This window comes from Colobus angolensis, unplaced genomic scaffold (genome assembly GCF_000951035.1).
Source record: "Colobus angolensis palliatus isolate OR3802 unplaced genomic scaffold, Cang.pa_1.0 Scaffold26, whole genome shotgun sequence".
NCBI lineage: Eukaryota > Metazoa > Chordata > Mammalia > Primates > Cercopithecidae > Colobus > Colobus angolensis.
Window position 1 is genome coordinate 19,181,734 of NW_012115821.1, and position 20,778 is coordinate 19,202,511.

Consider the following 20,778-nt stretch of genomic DNA (forward strand, 5'->3'; position numbering starts at 1 on the left):
TCCCTCAGGGCCGGGGCTGCCCTTGCAGGTGGGAAGGACGAGAGGTCAGCCTGACTGGGGTGGCCTCTGGTTGAAGCTGGCACTGGGAGCGTGGGATTAGGGTCCCTGCCAGGCAGAAAAGGGTTTCTCATTTACCATGTCCTCACCTCCCTCTTTCAGGTGTAGTGTCTTTTCCCATGACCGGGAGTTCATAGAAATAGTTAAGTATAAGATGATTGTGTGCGAGAATGTTGGTACTAAACCAGCATGGACAGTTTTCTGGATTTCTCTACTACTAACTTGTCTGCACTGAGCGTGACTCACCCCTAACCCGGTGGGAGCGCTGACTGGAGGGGCGGGAGGCTGGTGGTGTGAGCTACAGATGGTGCATGTGCCCTTGGGCTTGGCATGGGGTGTGTCTTCATGTGAAGGGCCTCTGGGAGCAGCGAGGGGGCTGTGCTGAGCTGCATGTAGAGAGGCTCTCCCGGGAGGCCTGTGCCCGGAGGCTGAACTGTTAACAAAGCCCTAGGACCAGAGGGCTTCAGGGCTGACCAGGACCTGCAGGGCTTCCCAGCAGGAAGTGCAGCCTCTAGCCCCTTTCCCAGGCAGGGGGCTGGACTGTGGATTATTCACATGGGTCCTAAGAGACCTGAATGAGTCCCATCTCTAAGATGTGATTTTTGCACTTTCTATTGCTCAGCAGCCGCTCAGTGATTAAAATGAGAGTCTAAAAAGCCAAGGGGACTCCGTGGACCCAACACTCCCAGGCTGGAAGGCAGGTTCTTGCTTTTCAGCCCCACCTCAGCCCCTGTCCATAGGCAGAAGGGGTTTTTATTAATACATGATTGTAGCCATGTAGATGAGATTGTGTGTCTTGCTCTGAAAATTCTGCACAAAAGCCTGTTTTCTAGTTGCTACACAGCCCTCAAACTGCCCATTTCTAAAGCTTTCAAGTAGCCCAGCTGATGCAATTGGAAAGCCCAAGGCCCAATTTTTCAGGCTACCACACCTGGTGTGTGGAGGCTGCTGGGAGGTCTGTGGTAACTCCATGAGCCTCAGTCCCTTCCTCCCTGCTCCATGGGCTCAGAGACCCCTGGGTGCTGAGAGGGCAGGGTGCCCTTCACAAGTGGGCAGGGTCCGGGCAGCCCCGTCGGGATGTGGGGTCAATTGTAGGAGTGCCGGCGCCCCTCAGCTGCTGAATCCTTAGACTCCTGGGGACCACTAGGTGGGAGCTAGGCCCTACCCGACAGCAGCTGCCTGCCGCTGCGGTGCTATTCTTGGGCTGTGTCTTCTGTGCTGGATCTCTCCTGGGCCCCTCCTTCCTTCTTACTCAAGTCCAACCCCAGATATTTTCAGTTGCCATGATTCTGAGGATCTGGTGCCCCTGGGAAGGTACAACAGTCCCCAGCACCCCCACCAGCTGGCCCAGGCCCCAAGCTGTCAGCAGTGGCTTTCTTGAGACCCTGTGTCACCCTCCCAGGGAACAAGAGCACATGGCTGTCTGATAAGCCAGGCCTGTGTGACTCCTCGGGACATGCACCCCCCAGGTCCCTATACAGCTGAGCACGATAGCTCAGGAGTGCACGGCCGTGATGCATGTGTCTGTCTTCTCTCCTGGGCCACAGCCACCCCACGTCATGCTGCAGCGCCGCAGAGATCATGGCTGTCCTCTTTTTCCACACCATGCGCTACAAGTCCCAGGACCCCCGGAACCCACACAATGACCGCTTTGTGCTCTCCAAGGTAAGAGCCCAGCTGCCCACCGCCAGCCACACCTTGCCTGGGACTAGGGTCACATGGGCTCTGGAATGGTGAGTGGTCTCTGAGGAGGTCTGGCTGGGCTCACCTCTCCCAGGTGCCTTCTCCCTGCTCGTCCTGGCCCCTAACTCAGTGTCCTGCTCTGCTGACCCAGCTGGCTAAGGAATACAGGACTGAATTGATGGGTTGCTCTGCCATGGAGCCCAGGTACATGAACAACGCTTTAACCCAAAGAAATGGAGTAGGGAACTACGGGAATGTCTGTTGTGTGTTCTGCCCAGTCTGGGTGTTGACAGGCAGGACTGGCATCTTGGTCTGGGTTGTGACTCCCTGCCTGCTCTTTCTATGTTGTGCCAGCGCTCCCGAGGCCACGGCTTGCCCCCCTCAGGGGTAGTGGTATGCTGTAGCAGGGTTTTGGATGGGGACCCCCCTGACCTGCCCCTTCTGGGTGGAATCACAGCCACAGACCCCTGAAATCCACCTGTGCTCAGGCCTGCCTCTGTGGCGTCTGGTCTCTCAGGGCAGGCTTTAGAGCTTAGAAGTCTGTCCAAGTTGTTCCCATGCCAGAAACCAGGGATTAGGGCAGCCAGCTGCCTGCTGGGGTTTTGGCTTTGTCCAGCCTCACAGCTGTGCCCCCTGCACCTGTCTTAGTGCCTGCCCAGCCTTGGCAGTGGGAACTTTGGGCTGAAAACCAAGAGGCTGAAGAGGGCTGAAAGGAGAGAAGTGGCCTTCACTTGCTTCCTCCCCTGAAATGGATGCTGCAGTTGGCCGACTCAGCCAGGCCCCAGGGGTCAGTGTGCAGTAGGCACAGCCCCAAGTAGAACCGCTCCCCACCTGACCTCACCCCACTGTCCATCTCCCGGCAGGGCCATGCAGCTCCCATCCTGTACGCGGTCTGGGCTGAAGCTGGCTTCCTGCCCGAGGCGGAGCTGCTGAACCTGAGGAAGATCAGCTCCGACTTGGACGGGCACCCGGTCCCCGTAAGTACTCCTGCCAGAGCCTCTCATGCCTCTGCCTCCGCTTCCTGTTTCTCAGATATGCAGGACCGGGGCAGAGGGTGCCCACTGAGAAGCCAAAGGTATTGAAAGGCGGAGGAGGGCACTGAGACGAGGAAGGAACGAAGCAGGTGTTTTGGGGGCACGTATTCACCCCAAGCTGGTGCCAAAGGGGAAGGCCTTCTGAGGCCTCAGCCAGGGTGTTCTGGGATGACTTCAGGGAGGGCCTCTCCCCACGCTTCCCTTCTGTGCTGGGCCTCCTTGGCTAGGTAGCTACAGCTTGGGAAGAAAAGGGACTCTCTTCTAAGGGGGTGGCTCTAGGATGCTGGTGACGCTCTGGGGAGGGAACCCGGTTTGTTCCTTGGGGTGCCAACTAGCATCCCTGCAAATGTTAAGACTTCATGGATTACCACAAAAACTGTCATGTGGTCTGAGTCCCCACAAGGGCTACAAGTTCTATGTCAATGTTTTCATGATTCCCTCTCCCAGCCCTTTGTAAAGTGGGTGATACGGGAACTGAGGCTCACAGAGGTTCAGCTCACAGAGGTTCAGCCCCCAGCCTGAGGCCTAAGGCCACATAGCTGACTAGTGGGCAGGGCTGGGATTTGAACCTACAACTATAATTAGTTCATTAGGAGAAGAAGTCACATGCTGGGTAGAGGCTGCCCTGGGGCTTGACCTGGAGGGGAGGGGCTCGCTGGGCTGGGTGGGAGTATGGCTCCCGGGGCGGGTGAGACCAGGATCCCTTCTCCTCTCAGATTAACTGTGGCCTTCTGTTATGACAGAAACAAGCTTTCACCGACGTGGCCACTGGCTCCCTGGGCCAGGGCCTCGGGGCCGCTTGTGGGATGGCCTACACCGGCAAATACTTCGACAAGGCCAGGTAACACGCCTACTCCCCACCCCCACCCTGGGTCGTTTTGGGGAGTGGCCCTTGGGTGACCCACCCTTCACCGCCGCCCCCAGACTCTTCCTCTTTCCTGGCTAGGGCAGAGTAATACATACGCGTGGCCTCTTTTACTCTTTAAACATCTGCTATGGCTGGTGCCGTGACCGGCCCCCTTTACAAATGAGGAAACACTCAGGAGTTAAGGGACCTGCCCTGGGTCAGCAGTGACTGGCAAGGCTGGGTTTGCACAGAGTGCATGCTCCCAATCATGTGCTCTTCAGCCGGAGTGCTTAGGCTGAGGACTTGCTGTTTTGCCCCCAGCCCTGTGCCCAGACCCCGGAAGTCTCAGACCTACCCCCAGGCTCCTGTCTGACTAGGCACCAGGAGCCCAGGCCTGAGCCACTTGCCTTTATCTTGGTAAAGGGGAGGGTTGTATGTTCTGGGGGGTTCTGGGATACCTGTAAGCCACCTCCTGTCAGCAGGGAAGAAACAAACATTTGAGAGATTGAGCCTCCAGAGGGTGGGTGGTGAGCCTGACCGGAAAGGTGCTGCTCCAGCGCCCACCGGGTAATTGGTAGGAGCAGCCCCCCGTGGCCCCCAAGAAAGGTTCTAGCCATAGGTTAGTCTGACGGTCAGATATGGCCTGGGAGGGGGTGAGGTTGTAAACTGTTAAGAATAAAGTCCCAGGCCGGGCGCGGTGGCTCAAGCCTGTAATCCCAGCACTTTTGGAGGCCGAGACGGACGGATCACGAGGTCAGGAGATCAAGACCATCCTGGCTAACCCGGTGAAACCCCGTCTCTACTAAAAAATACAAAAAAAACTAGCCGGGCGAGGTGGCGGGTGCCTGTAGTCCCAGCTACTCGGGAGGCTGAGGCAGGAGAATGGCGGAAACCCGGGAGGCGGAGCTTGCAGTGAGCTGAGATCCGGCCACTGCACTCCAGCCTGGGGGACAGAGCGAGACTCCGTCTCAAAAAAAAAAAAAAAAGAATAAAGTCCGGCTGAGGGAAGGATTGCTTGAGGCCAGGAGTTCAAGTTGCCCAGGCAAGTTCTGTTGCCTGGGCAAGAAAGCAAGACTCTTTCTACAAAAAATGCAAACCTTAGCCAGGCATGGTGATGCACACCTGTAGTCCCGGCTACATGGGAGGCTGAGGTGGGAGGATCACTTGAACCTAGGGCTTCAAGATTATAGCTATCCATGATTGAGCCACTGCATCCCAGCCTAGGCTACAGAGCGAGACTCTGCCTCTTTAAAAAAAAAAAAAAAAAAAATTTTTTTTTTTTTTTTTAAAGAATAATCATTGTATTAGTCTGTTTTCATGCTGCTGATAAAAACATACCCGAGTCAGGGAAGAAAAGGAGGTTTTATGGAGTTAAATTTCACATGGCTAGGGAGGCCTCACAATCGTGGCGGAAGGCAAGGAGGAGCAAGTCACATCTCAAGTGGATGGCAGCAGGCAAAGAGAGAGCTTGTGCAGGGAAACTCCCGTTCTTAAAACCATCAGATCTCGTGGGACTTATTCACCATCACAAGAACAGCATGGGAAAGACCTGTCCCCATGATTCAGTTATCTCCCACTGGGCCCTCCCACAACCCGTGGAAATTACAGGAGCTACAAGATTTGGGTGGGGACCGAGAGCCTAACCATGTCAATCACTCATCAGAAGGGTTCCTTTGCCCTTTAGGGCCTAGGCCCTTTGCTTAGTGCTCATGTGCTATATTGGGTTCCACCTTTAAAAACCCCCTATGAGTTGGGTAGTGGTTTGAGAACTGTGATCCATCTTACAGGTGAGGAAGCTGAGGCAAGATGCTGGCCTAGGCCATCCAGTCAGTGGTGGAGGTACCCAGAGTCAGTATTCAGCATTCCCAGGCTGCTCTCGGAGTGGCTGAGGGCACCACAGGAGCTGGGGGAGTCCTGTGGGCGGGAAGCCTCCTGGAGGAGGAAGGCCAGTGGGGCCAGCCCACCAGGTGGGAGAAGGGCCCAGCTCTGCAGCTGGTTGCATCTCTACTGCCCTGTCCTCCACCCCTGCAGCAGAGGCGCCATGCCGGGCTATTGTGGAGCTGGCAGGCAAGTAGGGTTTGGAATGACTGTGGGTCCTTGAAGGACAGGAGGCTGCAGGGAGCACCTTCTGTGTGCAGGCCTTTCCCCAGGACTGGCTCTCCAAGGAGGCCTCACAGTCCCTTCCAGACCCTCTCAGGCCAGTGTCGCCTGACCACAGTTTTCTTTTAGTCCCTGGCTGAGCCTTGGGGCAGGCTTGGCTACACCCAGAAATGATTCACCGTGAAGTAAAGAGAGAGAGACACACAAAGAATGGGATGCATGTTTAAGAGCATTTTATTTGGCAGAGTACCAGAGATGTGAGTTAATTATTCCCTACAGTTGCTGGAAATAATTCCCTGTGAAGGGGCATTTCCTGACCCTAACATAATGGAACAAGTTAGTGTAGGGAGAAGGAGTTTAGCTGGGTTCCCAGAAGCCAGAGTGGCTCGGGGCCAGGGTTGGCTAGAGCCTAGGCCCCCGACTGTACCTGGGGGAAGGGCCCAGGGCATCCAGGGATTATCATGTTAGGCCAGGCACCCAGATTGTGTCTTGATAGAGCAAATTGGCCTCCGCCCTGCCCTCCTGTTTAAAAAGTACAGAATGGTATTAAGAAATGAACGTTTTCCTTATTTTTTTATTTTTATTTTTTCTGAGATGGAGTCTCGCTCTGTCATCCAGGCTGGAGTGCAGTGGTGCGATCTCGGCCCACTGCAACCTCCGCGTCCTGGGTTCAAGTGATTCACCTCCTGCCTCAGCCTCCCGAGTAGCTGGGACTACAGGTGCGTGCCACCACGCCCAGCAATTTTTTGTATTTTTAGTAGAGATGGGCTTTCACCATGTTAGCCAGGATGGTCTCAATCTCCTCACCTCGTGATCCGCTCGCCTTGGCCTCCCAAAGTACTGGGATTACAGGTGTGAGCCATTGCGCCCGACCAGAGTTTTCCTTATTCTTAACACACTGCTTCCCACCCCCAATTTAAATCTAGTGATGTATTTTTTCCATGTTATCATGAAAAAAGCATACATATCTGTAATCCCAGTGTGTGTGTGTGTAATATAAAACCTAGTATTGCACTTTAAACCAAGCCTTCTATCATGAGCATTTTCTCATGACATTAACAGTGGAGAGCTGGTTTTTGTTTTGTTTTCTTTTGATATGGAGTCTTGCTCTGTCGCCCAGGCTGGAGTACAGTGGTGCCATCTTAGCTCACTGCAACCTCCACCTCCTGGGTTCAAGTGATTCTCCTGCCTCAGCTTCCCAAGTAGCTGGGATTACAGGCTCTAACCACCACACTCAGCTAATTTTTATGTATTTAGTAGAGATGGGGTTTCACCATGTTGGCCAAGCTGGTCTCAAACTCCTGACCTCAGGACATCCGCCCAATTCAGCCTCCTAGAGTGCTGGGATTACAGGCATGAGCCACTGCGCCCATCCTGAGAGCTGGTTTTAACGACCACGTAATGTTCTGTTTTATTGCTATAATCCATCTAGCCAGTCCTCTCTTGTTGGACATGTAAGGTGGTTTCCAAATCGTTCTGCAACAAATGTCGACCTTCTGTTTAGGGTCCCCTCTCTTCAAATGAGTTCATGAATGGATGTTTGGAGTCCCCCCACCCCTAACTCTTAACAGCTCAGGCAATACCAAGTCTCAGGGTTAGCCCAGGCTCCTGTAGGCCCCTTCCCTGTTCACAACCTCTTCCTTGGCATCTCCTTGGGACCTCAGCACGCCCCCTGACCCTGAGCCTGATGGCCCTGTAGGGCTTAGCCTTGTCCCTAGTCTCGAAGTCCAAAGCTGTGCTGGGCCTCCAGTGCTAGCCTGGGTTTGGCTTCCCTGGAGGTGGGTGTGGGCTTGGGGTGGGAGCCAGTTGGCTTCCCTGGAATCCCTTTCTGGGAAGTCAAGTTCCCTACAGGCCTCTCTGGCTCAGCCTCATTGTGTGGCCCCTTTCTGGAGCTGCTGTACCAGACCAGAGCCCTTCCAGGGTCTCCGGGCCCCCTCAAAACCTACAGGGGGAAGAGGCGGCGAGGCTGGGACAGGATAGGGCCTCTGAAGTGTGGGCCTGAGGCTTTGTCCTTCTGGCCATGGCACCGCACAGGGGCACCACCTCCTGTGGTGGAGGCCATAGAAGAGCAGCACGAGGCAGGGGAGGCTGCAGGGAGCGCTCCCGGCCTGCTGGCATGTGGAAGTGCTGAGTCATGCTGACAGCTCCGTGGCTGGCTGTCCCAGCCTCTTCCGGCTGCCCCTGCCTTCACCCTGCAGCAGGGAGGCCCGGAGGCTTGGACTGCTGAGCATGCAGCTGGGTTGAGGGCCTTTTCCTGTAGTAGCAGGAGGGCAGCCGTGTCCCCTCTGAGCCCAACCAGGCACCAGCCTCATTTCCTGGGGCTACACAGCTGGACACTGGGCAGGGTAAGGGGAGGTCCCCAAGTCCCACCACTCCTCACCCTACGTGCATGCCTACACTGCAAGGAGTGGACAGTCTAGGCTATAGTCAGACCTGTGTTTGAATCCTAGATCAGCAACTTCCTGACAGCACGACCTTCAGACAAGTTCTGTGTCTGTTGCTGCCGTCCCTCTGCTACCCCCATCCCCTCACATCTCCCAGGCTGGGCTCAGAGTCCCTGAACTGGTCTCCCTTCCTCTAGCCTCACCCCCTCGCCCACCCTCCCCTGGGGCCCCGGAAAGTTGTTTGCTGGGTAATTTATCCCAAGTTCAATGTTCTTTTTAACATGTCTCACTGTCTTGAAAAGGTCATGGTTGCCTGTGTTGAAGGGAGGAGAGGGCCCTGGTGGTAGAGACAGGGCCAGGCCCAGCTTCAATCTTGGGGTCAAGAGCCAGTCTTGGAAGCTTGGGGAGAGCCTGTCCCATGAAGCACCTGGTCCTCAAGGGCCCTCCATGCTCCATCCTCCGCCTGAGCCCTCTTGCTCCAGGGTGTTGCCTCGAGTGCCTCAGGCCTCCCCAGCCCAGCTCCCTCCTCCAGGCAGAAGCAGAGCTTGGTTCCCAAGGTTCCCTTTCCCACTGGCCCACCCAGCCAGTCCCAAGGCCTCCTCCAACCTCTGGTTCACAGCGGGGTCCGTCCCCTGCAGCAGGTGGCTCAAGCCTCTTCACCCACTCTTCCTCACTTTCCTCTCGTTCCAACAACCTCCATTTTTCTTGATTTTATTGGCCAGATCCCTGTTGTCCTAGACCTCTGTTTCTTAACAATCAGTACTTCTTCCTGAGCTCCTGACGGCTTCCTTCTTGGGGTGTGGCTTGTGGTGGGCTGCAAGGACCTGGTGACACTGTTGCCCCTTGAGTGTAAATGCCGTCTGTTCTGCATATCCACGCATGGCTGCTCTTTTACCCAGAGTGCAGGCTCCTTGAATGGGTGGCGGTGGGAGCCAGCTGGGTCCAGGTGAAAGGGACTGGCTTGACTCACTCTCTGTCCACAGCTACCGAGTCTATTGCTTGCTGGGAGACGGGGAGCTGTCAGAGGGCTCCGTATGGGAGGCCATGGCCTTTGCCAGCATCTATAAGCTGGACAATCTCGTGGCCATTCTAGACATCAATCGCCTGGGCCAGAGTGACCCAGCCCCACTGCAGCACCAGATGGACATCTACCAGAAGCGGTGCGAGGCCTTCGGGTACGTACGAGGCTGTGGCCTGAGTATGATCACAGCTTTGCAGGTGCAGGAGCTGAAGCTGGGAACTTAAAGCCCCGTCTACAGGTCCCTAGAGTTTGAAATTGGACTCACAATTTCAAACTCTAGGCATTTGGACTTAGTGACTCAGGCTACCACCATGGATATGTGGGCCAGGCCCAGTTTTAAGTGAGTTTCCTTGTTTCCATGGTCACGGCATGGTGGTTCTCAGAGCTTCCACACACCATCTCACATTGACTCACTTTGTTCTTGAGGAAGGAGGGTTCTTGAGGGATGGGGGCTCACTCAGTAAAGCTAAAGGACATATAGCTGTGGAGAGGTTTGAACCTCAGTTTGGTGGCCACATCCCGTGCCCAGCCCCAGCCAGCCTGGGGAGGAGGAACAGGCTCCTGGTGAAATGGGAGAGAGGGTTTCCAGATGCCTCCCTTCAGCCTTGATTGGTTACACATTCAGGGTCAAAGGGCACAAAGCAGGGAGGTCAGTCTGCATGGGTGTCAGCCAGAGGGACCCTGCCTCAAAGCCTCCACCTGTGTCCCCAAACACAAGCTGCTCTGCACAGGGGCCCAGCATTGGCTGAGGAGGCTATGGAGGGGAGGGAACAGGGCAGGTGCTGTGCAAGGCTTTGGGACTCAGGTCAAGCCTCCAGGGCTGCGTTTTGCAGATGAGCCCGTGCCTGTGACTACACTAAGTAACAGGATGCTTGGGGTTACCTTGCAGTAGCGCAGCAGACGCAGGCCTGTGTTCCCTGATGACTGACCTCAGGAAGGGAGGAAATAATCTCTGTTGGACAGACGAGAAACCTGAACCACGGGGTCCTCAGGCCACATCGATCTGGGGACTCAGAGTACAACCCCAGCAGCACCCCTAGGACCTGTGTCCATAAACTTGTGATTCAAGCCAGATTGCTGAAGTCCTGGCTCTACTGCTAACTTGCTTTGTGGCGTGGGTCAAGTTACTCCACCTTCAGTGTCTCGGCTGATTGTAAAATGGGGCCAACTCAGCACCCAGACATGGCGTGGTGAGGCTTCAATGGGCAGTGCTTGGCATGGCACTCAGTTTGAGCGGTGCTATTTTTATTATTATTATGCCAAAAAGAGTCCCCAAAAGGATAGCTTTTCAAGAGAAAGCCTGCTCTGCCCCAGCTCCTTCCTATATATTTGACAACATGGTTCATTTCAAAAGTTTCCAGCACCACATCCAGCATCTGTGATCAAATGTGTTCCCCCAAATAAAAATTGGGCCAAAAAATTCATCAAGAATCTCATAGCAGACAGATTCCAAATCCAGTGTGCTGACCCCAGAACAGCTTTCAGCAGGAAATGAGCAGATCAGGAATGGAAGAGACAATAAAGGAACTGAGCTCTGGATTACTTAGGAAGAAGAGGAAAACCTGTTCAGAGGCAAACAAAAGGAGTAAAAATAATGTGAAAAAGAAAAGGGTTAAAAAACCCAAACTGGAAACCGGAATGTTGCAAGCTTTCTACTACTCCAGCTGAGGCCGCAGTTGTGGGGTGGAGCCTGGGCAGACCCCCAGATGCCAAGGCCGACCTTTCCCTGGGAGGCTCCTCAGTGCTGTGGCCCCTGGGAATTGCCCCTCACTCTCTGCCCCCCCCATCCCCAGTTGGCACGCCATCATCGTGGATGGACACAGCGTGGAGGAGCTGTGCAAGGCCTTTGGCCAGGCCAAGCACCAGCCAACAGCCATCATTGCCAAGACCTTCAAGGGCCGAGGGATCACGGGTCAGTATGCATGAGCCACCTTCCCCACCTTCACCCCTGGCCCTGACCCTGTGGCTACATAGCTCTGACCCTCACATCCAGGGAAACACTAGCCCTTGCTGCACACTGATTGCACCAGGCTCCAGGGAAGGGGAGCGGGAGACGCTATGACTCAGTGACCCCCCCGTGGCTAAGCCAGGATTTGAACTCGGATCTGTCTGGCTTCTGCCAGTGGGGGCATGTACAGGCAGGAGGAGAGGAGGGACTTGGAGGGTATGTGGGTGAGAGGAAGGTCATAGAGTGAGGCAGCCCCCGTGCCCCACCCTGGCTGGTGCCTTTCAGAGCCGCAGGTCTGTACACTCTGCCAGCTCCAACCACGTGCTCCAGTTGAAGAGCCAGCACAGAGCCGGGCAGGGCCTGGAGAGACCTGTTCCCTCCAGGTGGTGAGTGGGGTGCTCCTCACGCAATGGCAGGCGCTGAGCAAGGCCTGTGTGGGCCGAGAACCTTGAGGGGTTTGGAACCTGGCTTCTGCCCCAGGCCAGAGAACGAGACAGGCGTCAGTCAGTCCTTGGCACCCAGGTGTGGGCTTCAGATTCCTAGGCCTGGGATGGCCCTCACCCATTTTAAAGATGGGAAAATGAGGCTACACGTGGTCAGGGACTTGCCCCGGGACAGAGGAAGTCTATGGCACGAGGGGGGCTGATTCCAGGGCCTGGGTAGGCTTCCCTCACAGATGCCCCTGGCTGTCCACTTGCCTGCTCTCAGGGGTTGGGGCTTGTTCTGCCCGTGTAGACTCAGGTGTATGAGGACGTTCTGAGTGGGGGTTTGGCGCTGCTGGGTGGTGTCTGGGAGGAGGTGGATGTCGAGGATAGGGCTCTGGGATATTGTCATGGCTTTGGTGCTGCTGCCTGGCACTGCCCTCAGGTGTTCATAATACTGGGCAGGATCTGGACCACTTGCAGCTTCTGGGGGGCTGCTGGGTGCTACCTGAGAGGTCAGTCTGTTCTTCGCTCTGGCCAGACTCTAGTGACTACTGAGGTGACCTCCAGGGAGAGGGATATTCAGCCTTGCTGGCCCCACACAACAAGGCGCCATGGGAGGGCAAGCCTAGGTACTTAGAGACCCCTCTGCTGCTCACAGATGCATTGGGTGACCCTGGAAGCCTTGTTCTGGCCTTGGGTTCCCCTTCTGATGGCCAGGGTCCTTCCACCCCAGTCGACAAACTGAGTATTTCTGCAGCAGACACCACCTGTGTGTGACCCTGTGGGTAGGGTTGCGGGGAGGAAGAGAAGGGACACATTGGTGAAGGGATGGGGCAGCAGGCCCAGAAACACACACCTGCCCACGTCTGGCCCCTCCTTTCCCGCTCAGCTGCGAGTTCCGGGAGGACCAGGCAGTAGACAGTGAGTGGTGGGCGCACAGGGGTCTATCCTATTCACTGCGACCCTCCGTGCCTGGCTGGGCTCCTCCTGTGTGGGATGATGCCATTCCTCCCTTGCCCTCGGCAGGTGGAGGGCCAGGCTCCTAGGGCAGCCTCCTGGCCCTCTGGGAGCTTCTGTCTTAACACATTCCTCTGTCCTCCCATGTTGGCCTTGCAGGGGTAGAAGATAAGGAGTCTTGGCATGGGAAGCCCCTCCCCAAAAACATGGCTGAGCAGATCATCCAGGAGATCTACAGCCAGATCCAGAGCAAAAAGAAGATCCTGGCAACCCCCCCGCAGGAGGACGCCCCCTCAGTGGACATTGCCAATATCCGCATGCCCAGCTTGCCCAGCTACAAAGTTGGGGACAAGGTACAAAGTGGGGCCTGTTTCTCTGGACCTGTAGTTCTCAGGTTCCCCAAGGCTGTGGCCCAGATGTGCCTTCTGGAGGGCTGGGAAAGGGAGGAGTGCGATTCATTTAGGACAAGGAGTGATTCCTCAGGTGTTGTTCCTGTCACTTCTCTCAGCAGGACAGCCAGCTCTGGAGTTGACCTGCAGAGGCTCAGACAGGGCAAGGGAGTTGTCCACTTAGCAAACTTAGCAAGCTACTGACAGAACTGGGATCAAAGCCAAGGACTCACTCCCAAGTCCTTGCATCACTGGTCCACGAGGGACCCTTGGCCTGAGCAAGGCTAGACAGAGCTGTCCTGCTCCAGGTTTCTGTCCCAAGGGAACCCATCCATGCAGCCTGTGCCTGGCCTTAACTCCCAAGCCTTCTGTGTTCCCGTGCAAAGTGGAATAGGTTCATAGACCTGGTGCAGCAGGCCCGAGGTTGGGGCTGGTGGGTGTCTTCTGTAGCTTATACCTTTCACAGCCAGGCTAGGGGCAGGGGGCGCTCCAGGGGCTCCCAGACATTGACCATAGTCGTTGGCAACCTTTCAGCAGTTCAAAGTCTCCACAGGACCTTGTGCTCTTGGGCTTCTGTTTTTGGCCCCGTTTTTTTTTTTTTTTTTTTTTGAGACGGAGTCTCACTCTGTTGCCCGGGCTGGAGTGCAGTGGCGCGATCTCGGCTCACTGCAAGCTCCGCCTCCCGGGTTTACGCCATTCTCCTGCCTCAGCCTCCCGGGTAGCTGGGACTACAGGCGCCCGCCACCTCGCCCGGCTAGTTTTTTGTATTTTTTAGTAGAGACGGGCTTTCAGCATGTTAGCCAGGATGGTCTCGATCTCCTAACCTTGTGATCTGCTCGTCTCGGCCTCTCAACGTGCTGGGATTACAGGCTTGAGCCACCGCACCCGGCCTTTGGCCCTGTTTTAATCCTTCTCTAAAAGCAGGGCTCCAGGCCGCAGGCGTGCACACACCCTCAGAGGGGTCCAGAGGCTTCCCACTCTCTTCCTCACAGATAGCCACCCGCAAGGCCTACGGGCAGGCACTGGCCAAGCTGGGCCATGCCAGTGACCGCATCATCGCCCTGGATGGAGACACCAAAAATTCCACCTTCTCAGAGATCTTCAAAAAGGAGCACCCGGACCGCTTCATCGAGTGCTACATTGCTGAGCAGAACATGGTGGGTGCCGGGGTCGGCTGGCAGGGACAGGTCCACCCAAGGCTGAAGGCTGTGGTCTGAGGGGTGCGGGGCAACCATTTTGGCAGGGCCAGGTACCTGCTGTGGGCCAGCCCAGGGAGACTATAAGAAAAGCCAGGACCCAGCATTAACCCCTGACCTTGAGTAGCCACAGTTTGGGAGGTTCTGCCGAGGTGCAAATGTCCTGGACAAGTGTGCACGTGGGGGAACCGAATGGGACTGCAGGTCCTCTCAGGAGCTGCGTGCAGGCCAGGCCTGGTGGTGGTGAATGGGGTCCCTTCCAGGTGGAGAGCAGGCCCGGCCAGTAGGTGGGGCCGTGATGGGTATAGCAGCCAGAGTCTGTTGAGCACATGTAATGCACATGGCTCTGGGCCCTGCCACCCTGAGGGATGCAGAGATGAGGGAACTCTGGGCCCCTGACATGTTCCTATCTGGGGAAGCAGCCCCTTGTCAGGAACTGAGGTTGTGAAGTAAGAAACAATGTTTTGTCCACTTTTTCAAAATATCTCCTCATGGTAGTCCAGGAGCCCAGCCTGGCTTACAGGCCCTTAGGGACAGGGAGCTTCCTTTCTCTGGAGGGCACTCACATCTCCAGAGTTCTTCCAACTGGACCTGAAATTATCTCTGGTTTCCAGAGACTGCTCTGCAGGGTGTGGGGCTGGGGAGGCCTCAGGTACTGGGGAAAGAGGCCTCGTGTTGGCTGGCAGATTTTGGAGCCTTGAGGGGCAGCTGGTTTGGAACTGATGACTGTACTCAGTGCTGCTTCTGGATGAGTGATTTGGGGACTGGAGCCTCAGCAGGCATGAGGCTACTGCCTTTGGACCCTGGGGAGGGGTCTCTGCAGAAGAAGGTGGTGGGGAACACATTCAGAAGCTCAGAAAGGATGGACAATCTATACACAAACTGTGGCCTTCTCCACGAAAGGGGTCCTAGGCTCCCTGACCACCCTCTGCCTGCCCCTTTGGGCTGACCCTGCCCCCCCTGCCCCTAGGTGAGCATCGCGGTGGGCTGTGCCACCCGCAACAGGACGGTGCCCTTCTGCAGCACTTTCGCAGCCTTCTTCACACGGGCCTTTGACCAGATTCGCATGGCCGCCATCTCCGAGAGCAACATCAACCTCTGTGGCTCCCACTGTGGCGTTTCCATCGGTGAGTTTAGCCAGGGCACTTACACCTGGAGCTCCCTCGACTTTTGCACCAGGAGGTATGGGAGGAGGGTGGGCGAGGATTCCAGCCCATGGGCGGGGGGGTCTTATTTCCGCATATCCTTTCCGCACACCCCAGGGGAAGACGGGCCCTCCCAGATGGCCCTGGAAGATCTGGCCATGTTTCGATCAGTCCCCATGTCAACTGTCTTTTACCCAAGTGATGGCGTTGCTACAGAGAAGGCAGTGGAACTAGCCGCCAATACAAAGGTAGGTCGCGTGGCTGTTCTTTCTCCTGCTGGCAGCTATCACTTCCTGAGGGAAACAGAAGAGGAGGCCAGAGCTGGTCACTCGCTGCCCCAGGGGATGTTTCCTGACCTTGCCCCTGGTGTTTGTGTAACTTGTGGAAGTTAGACAAGAAAAAATGAAATACATGCCCCACTTACTGCCACGTGGCAGACATTGTCAACTGATTGCCAGTCTGTCTCCGCTGAGAATCCTGGCAGCCCTGGCCGGTCCGGCGGTTGACACCTGCCCACCCTCCTGAGTTGGATTCTCCAAGACAGGCAAGGATGAACTGAGCCCTGTGGTCCAGGCCCGGAGCTGCACTGCATAGACACAGTGTACGTGGTTCCTGCCCCTCTGCCTGATGCACGCTGCAGGAGTAGCCCACCTGCAGCTAGTTTACCTGGTGGAAAGTTGCCTTCGGCCTGGGGCTGCAAGGTGGCGGGCAGTTCTCAGAGTGTTCAAGTGGGGTGCGGGCGGCAGAGGGCAAGCAAGGCCCTTTTCCCTGCTGGAGTAGCCAGGATGCAGTGACTGACACTCCCATGGGAAGGGATGGCCTCTCTAGAAAGACCTCATCTCTGAGGTTGGGTGTGCCACATCCTGTATCCTCAGTTTATCTGTTTCCGTCTCAGGGTATCTGCTTCATCCGGACCAGCCGCCCAGAAAATGCTATCATCTATAACAACAATGAGGACTTCCAGGTTGGACAAGCCAAGGTCAGTGCCTCACATGCCCCAGGAGCCCACAGAGCTGCCTGGACCCTCCCTGCTGTGACTCCCAGCAGTCAGGGCCCACCCTGCCCCGAGGCCCTGAGCCTCACCTGCCCTCTGTGTCACCCTCAGGTGGTCCTGAAGAGCAAAGATGACCAGGTGACCGTGATCGGGGCTGGGGTGACCCTGCACGAGGCCTTGGCTGCCGCCGAGCTGCTGAAGAAAGGTGAGAAGGGGCCTCCAAAGTCATCCACTGAATGGCCACTGCATGCTAGGTCTTGGGGTTCGTTCTTTCTTTCATTCTTTCCGTTCTTTCTTTCTTGAAGAGCTCACAGCTAAAGAGAAAGAATTTCATTTAATTAAATGATGATGGTAATTGAAGCCATCCTTTGAGCACTTGTTCTGTCTGGCATGATGCTAAGTCCTGGGACTGCAGTGCTCACTATCCCTACCCTATGACTCTAAAGTTGAGATCCCTCAGCACGGTGGTCAGATCAGTGGCCTGGAGCCTGCCCGCAGGGCGGGAATCACTCAGCCAGGCACTAATTAAGGAAGTTATTCCCTACCTATCACCATGCCTGTTTTCCCATCTGAAAATGGAGATACTAGCCCTTTCCCCGCAGGGCTGTCCTGAGGGTTACATGCATGTGACTTGGTATTCTATTATTATGACTGCGAGCTCACAGTGTTGGCTAGTGGTTTGTAGGGGAGACAGGCACTGGCCTCTCCTGCAATAGAATCACACAACAGATGTCATGTTTTAGCACGAAAGAGGGGGCAGGTGTGGCATCTTCCAGAAAGTGGCCTCAGAGTGGGTAGGAATTGATTAGTAGAGAGGGGAGTAAAGGGAGGCCAGAGCAGGGCCAGGCAGGAGCAAGATGGGGCTGGAGGAGCCAGGGGACCCCATCCCCAGGCAGGGGGAGATCCAGTGGGGTGAGCTTTAAGCAGGGCCTGGCAGGCTTGGGTTTGTCCTTCTGAGAAGGTGCTTCTGCTGCTGGGGCTGCACCTGGGCCTCTGATCACTCTGCTGGCTGCAGCTCCCCCACATCACCATATCAACCCTCACCTTCTGTCAGGCCAGATACCTGGAGTGTTTCCTCTCGCATTCCCTTTGTCTTCAAGGCTGTGGGAGGATGAGGGAAGGCGCTCAGGGCCTGCACACTCCACTCCGGGTTCTTGGATACTGCAGGCAACGCAGCTGGACCGGATGCCCCAGTGCAAGGGGTTGGCAGGCATAAGCTCAGCCATGGGAACAAAGTGGCAAGTGGTTCTCCCTGGTACAGGGACAGGCCCGCAGGCTGAGCTCTTAGCTAAACGCAGTCCTCAGGATGTCCCCCCAGGCCCCCACCAGGGCAGACAGTGGTGCCCAGCCCTCCCCTCAGCCATGCCGTATGCTCTCCCTCACAGAAAAGATCAACATCCGCGTGCTGGACCCCTTCACCATCAAGCCCCTGGACAGAAAACTCATTCTCGACAGCGCTCGTGCCACCAAGGGCAGGATCCTCACCGTGGAGGACCATTATTACGAAGGTAAGGAGGCCTGGGGCAGGCAAGCTGGGCAAGGGGCAGGGCCAGAGAGCCTGAGCATTGGACGTGCCTCTTCTGTCTGAGCCCCAGGAGGGCAGCTGTGGCCCAGAACCCCCAGAGCTGTCCCTCAGAGCAGCTGGGACATGGTCTCTTAACAGGCCTCAGGCTTGGCCTGGAGACCCAGCTAACACACAGCTGCTGGTGAGCTCTGTGGAGCTCCTGCTGCCCAGGAAGCTGGTGAGGATTCCAGCCTCGCTGCTAAATGGTGGTGGTGTCCCCGAGGTAGCGGTGAGTCCTTCACACAGCAGGCTCCCTAAGTACACACCAGCCTCTCTAAGGAGGAGGCCCCAGTGGGAGAGATGGGCTTTGACTCTGGGGTCAAATGTAGATGATCAGACTATGGACAGTTGCTGGCCAGAGGATGGTGTTTGAAACAAACACTTAGAGGCCACGTTTGGGCCTATAAAAATCGTTTCGGGCCGAGTGCGGTGGCTCACGCCTGTAATCCCAGCAGTTTGGGAGGCTGAGGATGGCCGATTTCTTAAGCTCAGGAGTTGGAGACCAGCCTGGGCAACATAGCGAAACCCGACTCTTTAAAACAATAAAAACAATGAGTTATGTGATGGGCTCGTGGCTGCAGGTGGAGAAAGGCAGTGCGTATGTAGCCTCCTCCATCCTTGACTGAGGCTGACAGAGAGGGCTGGGCCCACCACTGCTCACCCTGAGGCCTCGTCTTCTGACTCCCCTCCTTTCATTTCTAGGTGGCATTGGTGAGGCGGTGTCCAGTGCAGTGGTGGGCGAGCCTGGCATCACTGTCACCCACCTGGCAGTTAACCAGGTACCAAGAAGTGGGAAGCCAGCTGAGCTGCTGAAGATGTTCGGTATTGACAAGGATGCCATTGCACAAGCTGTGAAGGGCCTCATCACCAAGGCCTAGGGCGGGTACGAAGTGTGGGGCGGGGGTCTGTACATTCCTGAGATTCTGGGAAAGGTGCTCAAAGATGTACTGAGAGGAGGGGTAAATATATGTTTTGAGAAAAATGAATTGGCCCTGAAATGTTTTCTTCTTTGATGTGTTTGCAGCCAGTGTGGGTTCTGGGGAAGAAGGGTAGAGGGTGCTCTAGGGAGGCTGGTGTCCTTGGCCCTGGACCAGGACCTGGGTGTCTCAAGTCCCCTTGGAATCACCTGCAACTGCCCTCAACCTCCAGAACTATCACTGCCTCCCATTCATCACCAGCTGACATTTGACTGCAACCTGCCTTCTAGATGAGAAGCTGAGACCCATATCCCTCATTGTGACCTCAGTCCGCCCGGCCCTGAGGGGGCTGGGGAACTGCCTCGGTGTGGAAGCTGACCGGGCACTCTCAGGGTTGCCCCACCTCCCCCAAGTCCCCACAGCCTTGCAGTCAGGTCTCTTGGGGTAGAGAGGTTCACTTGCTTATTGTCCCTCATCCTTGTCAGACCCTCTTAACTAGGCATCTCAGAGAAGCAGAGACAGGGCAGCCTTGGTCCTGGGGGAAAAGGGACCCTCAGGATGGTATGAGAGGTCCTCAGTCCCAAGTGTGGAACTGTCCCCCTCAACTTGTTAAAATGCAGATTTCTGGGTCTTGCCACTGGGGCCTGGGACTCCATATGACAACTGGCCCAGGAGCTTCTGATGTCATACACAGAATTCTGCAGTCCCCAGCTCCAGCCCCGTCCTGCTCTGCTGTTCCTAGGTGACTGCCCTCACACTGCTGGTTTCTCCGCCTGCTGCTCGGGCTCAGCTGGGGTCAGCCCTGCTTCTAAGGCCAGCTCTGCAAAACCTTGTACTGGCCAAGAACAAACTAGTGCTGGGGGAGGAGGGCTGGGTGCCCGGGCCACTGGTGGTGTCCCCAGGAAATCCTCAGAGCTGTTGCAAGGAGGAGACACATTTGTGGACCTGTCCACCTGTCCTCCTGACAGTCTGCAGAGAAAAAACCTGTCAAAGCCGAGGTCAGGCAACTGCCCCCACCACTTAGCTACCCAGCCAGGTCTGGCAGTGCTGGGGGCTGTGCCTGTGTTTGCCTTAACACCAATTTCAGAGGGAGCAGGCATGGGGTGACGTGGTTGGGTCCCAGGGAGGTGCCCTGGGCTAATGACTGTTCACCAGTGTGCTGAGGGCAGACCTGGGATTGGGACCTGGGTCTCTGTGAGTCTAGAGATTCCACCTTCTGTACCCTACTGCCCCTGGGGCCCTCAAAAGAGAATCATGCAATAGGCTCCCTAGAAGGGCCCTGGTCGCACAGGATGATGGGAACAACCCAGGGCGCAGGTCCCGTGCGTCTCCAAAGCCCACAGGCCCCTGCGGAGAATCTAGAGGCAAGTACTGGGACAAGGACACCGGAGCCATAGGCACAGGCCCAGCCTACAGCCTGGTGAGCCCATCTACACTGGCTAGCCATGCCCCAAGGACCTGAGAGGCCCTGGTTAACCCAAAGCAGAGGGACAGGAGCGGCAGCTGCCTTCACCCCCAGCCTGCCTGGCCTCTCCCAGGCCCACACGGCTTGTGAAGGAGAGGACAAGAGCCTGGGTAGCAGGTGCCAGGGCCTGGGCAGGATGAGGGAGGAGAGGCAAGACCCCTGATCCAGTCACCCAGACCCAGTCCTGGGACATCAAGGCCACAGGAAGCTGGGACATTCAGGGATCCCAAGCCATGGTGAGCTCCTGAAACTCTGCCTCCTTTTTGGTGAGAAGACTTAGTGTAGGGCGTGCTTGGTGTGGAGTGTGCTGGAAGCCATCGCTGGGCCTTCATGGGAGGCTGACGAACTTGTCATTTCTCCCTCAGCCCCTGCCCAGGCAGTACAGGAAGCCAAGATGGTGCCTGAGGCCTGACTGGAGGCTGGTGTGGCCTGACCTGTCAGCTAGCAAGGCCTGGCGGGGCCTGATGGCAGAGGCAGCTGAGCAGGAGGGCAGCAGGCCCCACAGCAGCCTAGGACAAACTTTCCTGGCACCAGGGAAAGCCCCTCCCACCCCCACTGGTAAAGGGGAGGCTGAGGCTACAATCCACACAGCCACGAGCCGGGATGCAGCTGCAAGGAGGGCGTGCTGGTGATACCTCACGTCCCTACCCGC

General features: G+C 56.3%; 1 protein-coding gene across 2 annotated transcripts; it reads left to right on the plus strand.

Moving 5' to 3' along the window:
• Nucleotides 1-1,575: 1,575 nt before the first annotated feature.
• TKT (transketolase) lies at nucleotides 1,576-19,662 on the plus strand. 2 transcript variants are annotated; one of them, XM_011947289.1, is made up of 14 exons: nucleotides 1,576-1,722; nucleotides 2,604-2,717; nucleotides 3,518-3,615; nucleotides 9,089-9,280; nucleotides 10,920-11,038; nucleotides 12,616-12,809; nucleotides 13,838-14,002; nucleotides 15,012-15,168; nucleotides 15,304-15,434; nucleotides 16,082-16,165; nucleotides 16,292-16,385; nucleotides 17,566-17,688; nucleotides 18,447-18,627; nucleotides 18,769-19,662. In XM_011947289.1, exons 1-13 carry the CDS (start codon nucleotides 1,576-1,578, stop codon nucleotides 18,620-18,622), a joined length of 1,794 nt encoding a protein of 597 aa, XP_011802679.1. In that variant the 3' UTR covers nucleotides 18,623-18,627; nucleotides 18,769-19,662. The 2 variants fall into 2 exon arrangements, with proteins under 2 accessions (XP_011802679.1, XP_011802678.1); XM_011947288.1 differs by lacking the exon at nucleotides 18,769-19,662 and having other exon boundaries at nucleotides 18,447-18,730.
• Nucleotides 19,663-20,778: the final 1,116 nt, after the last annotated feature.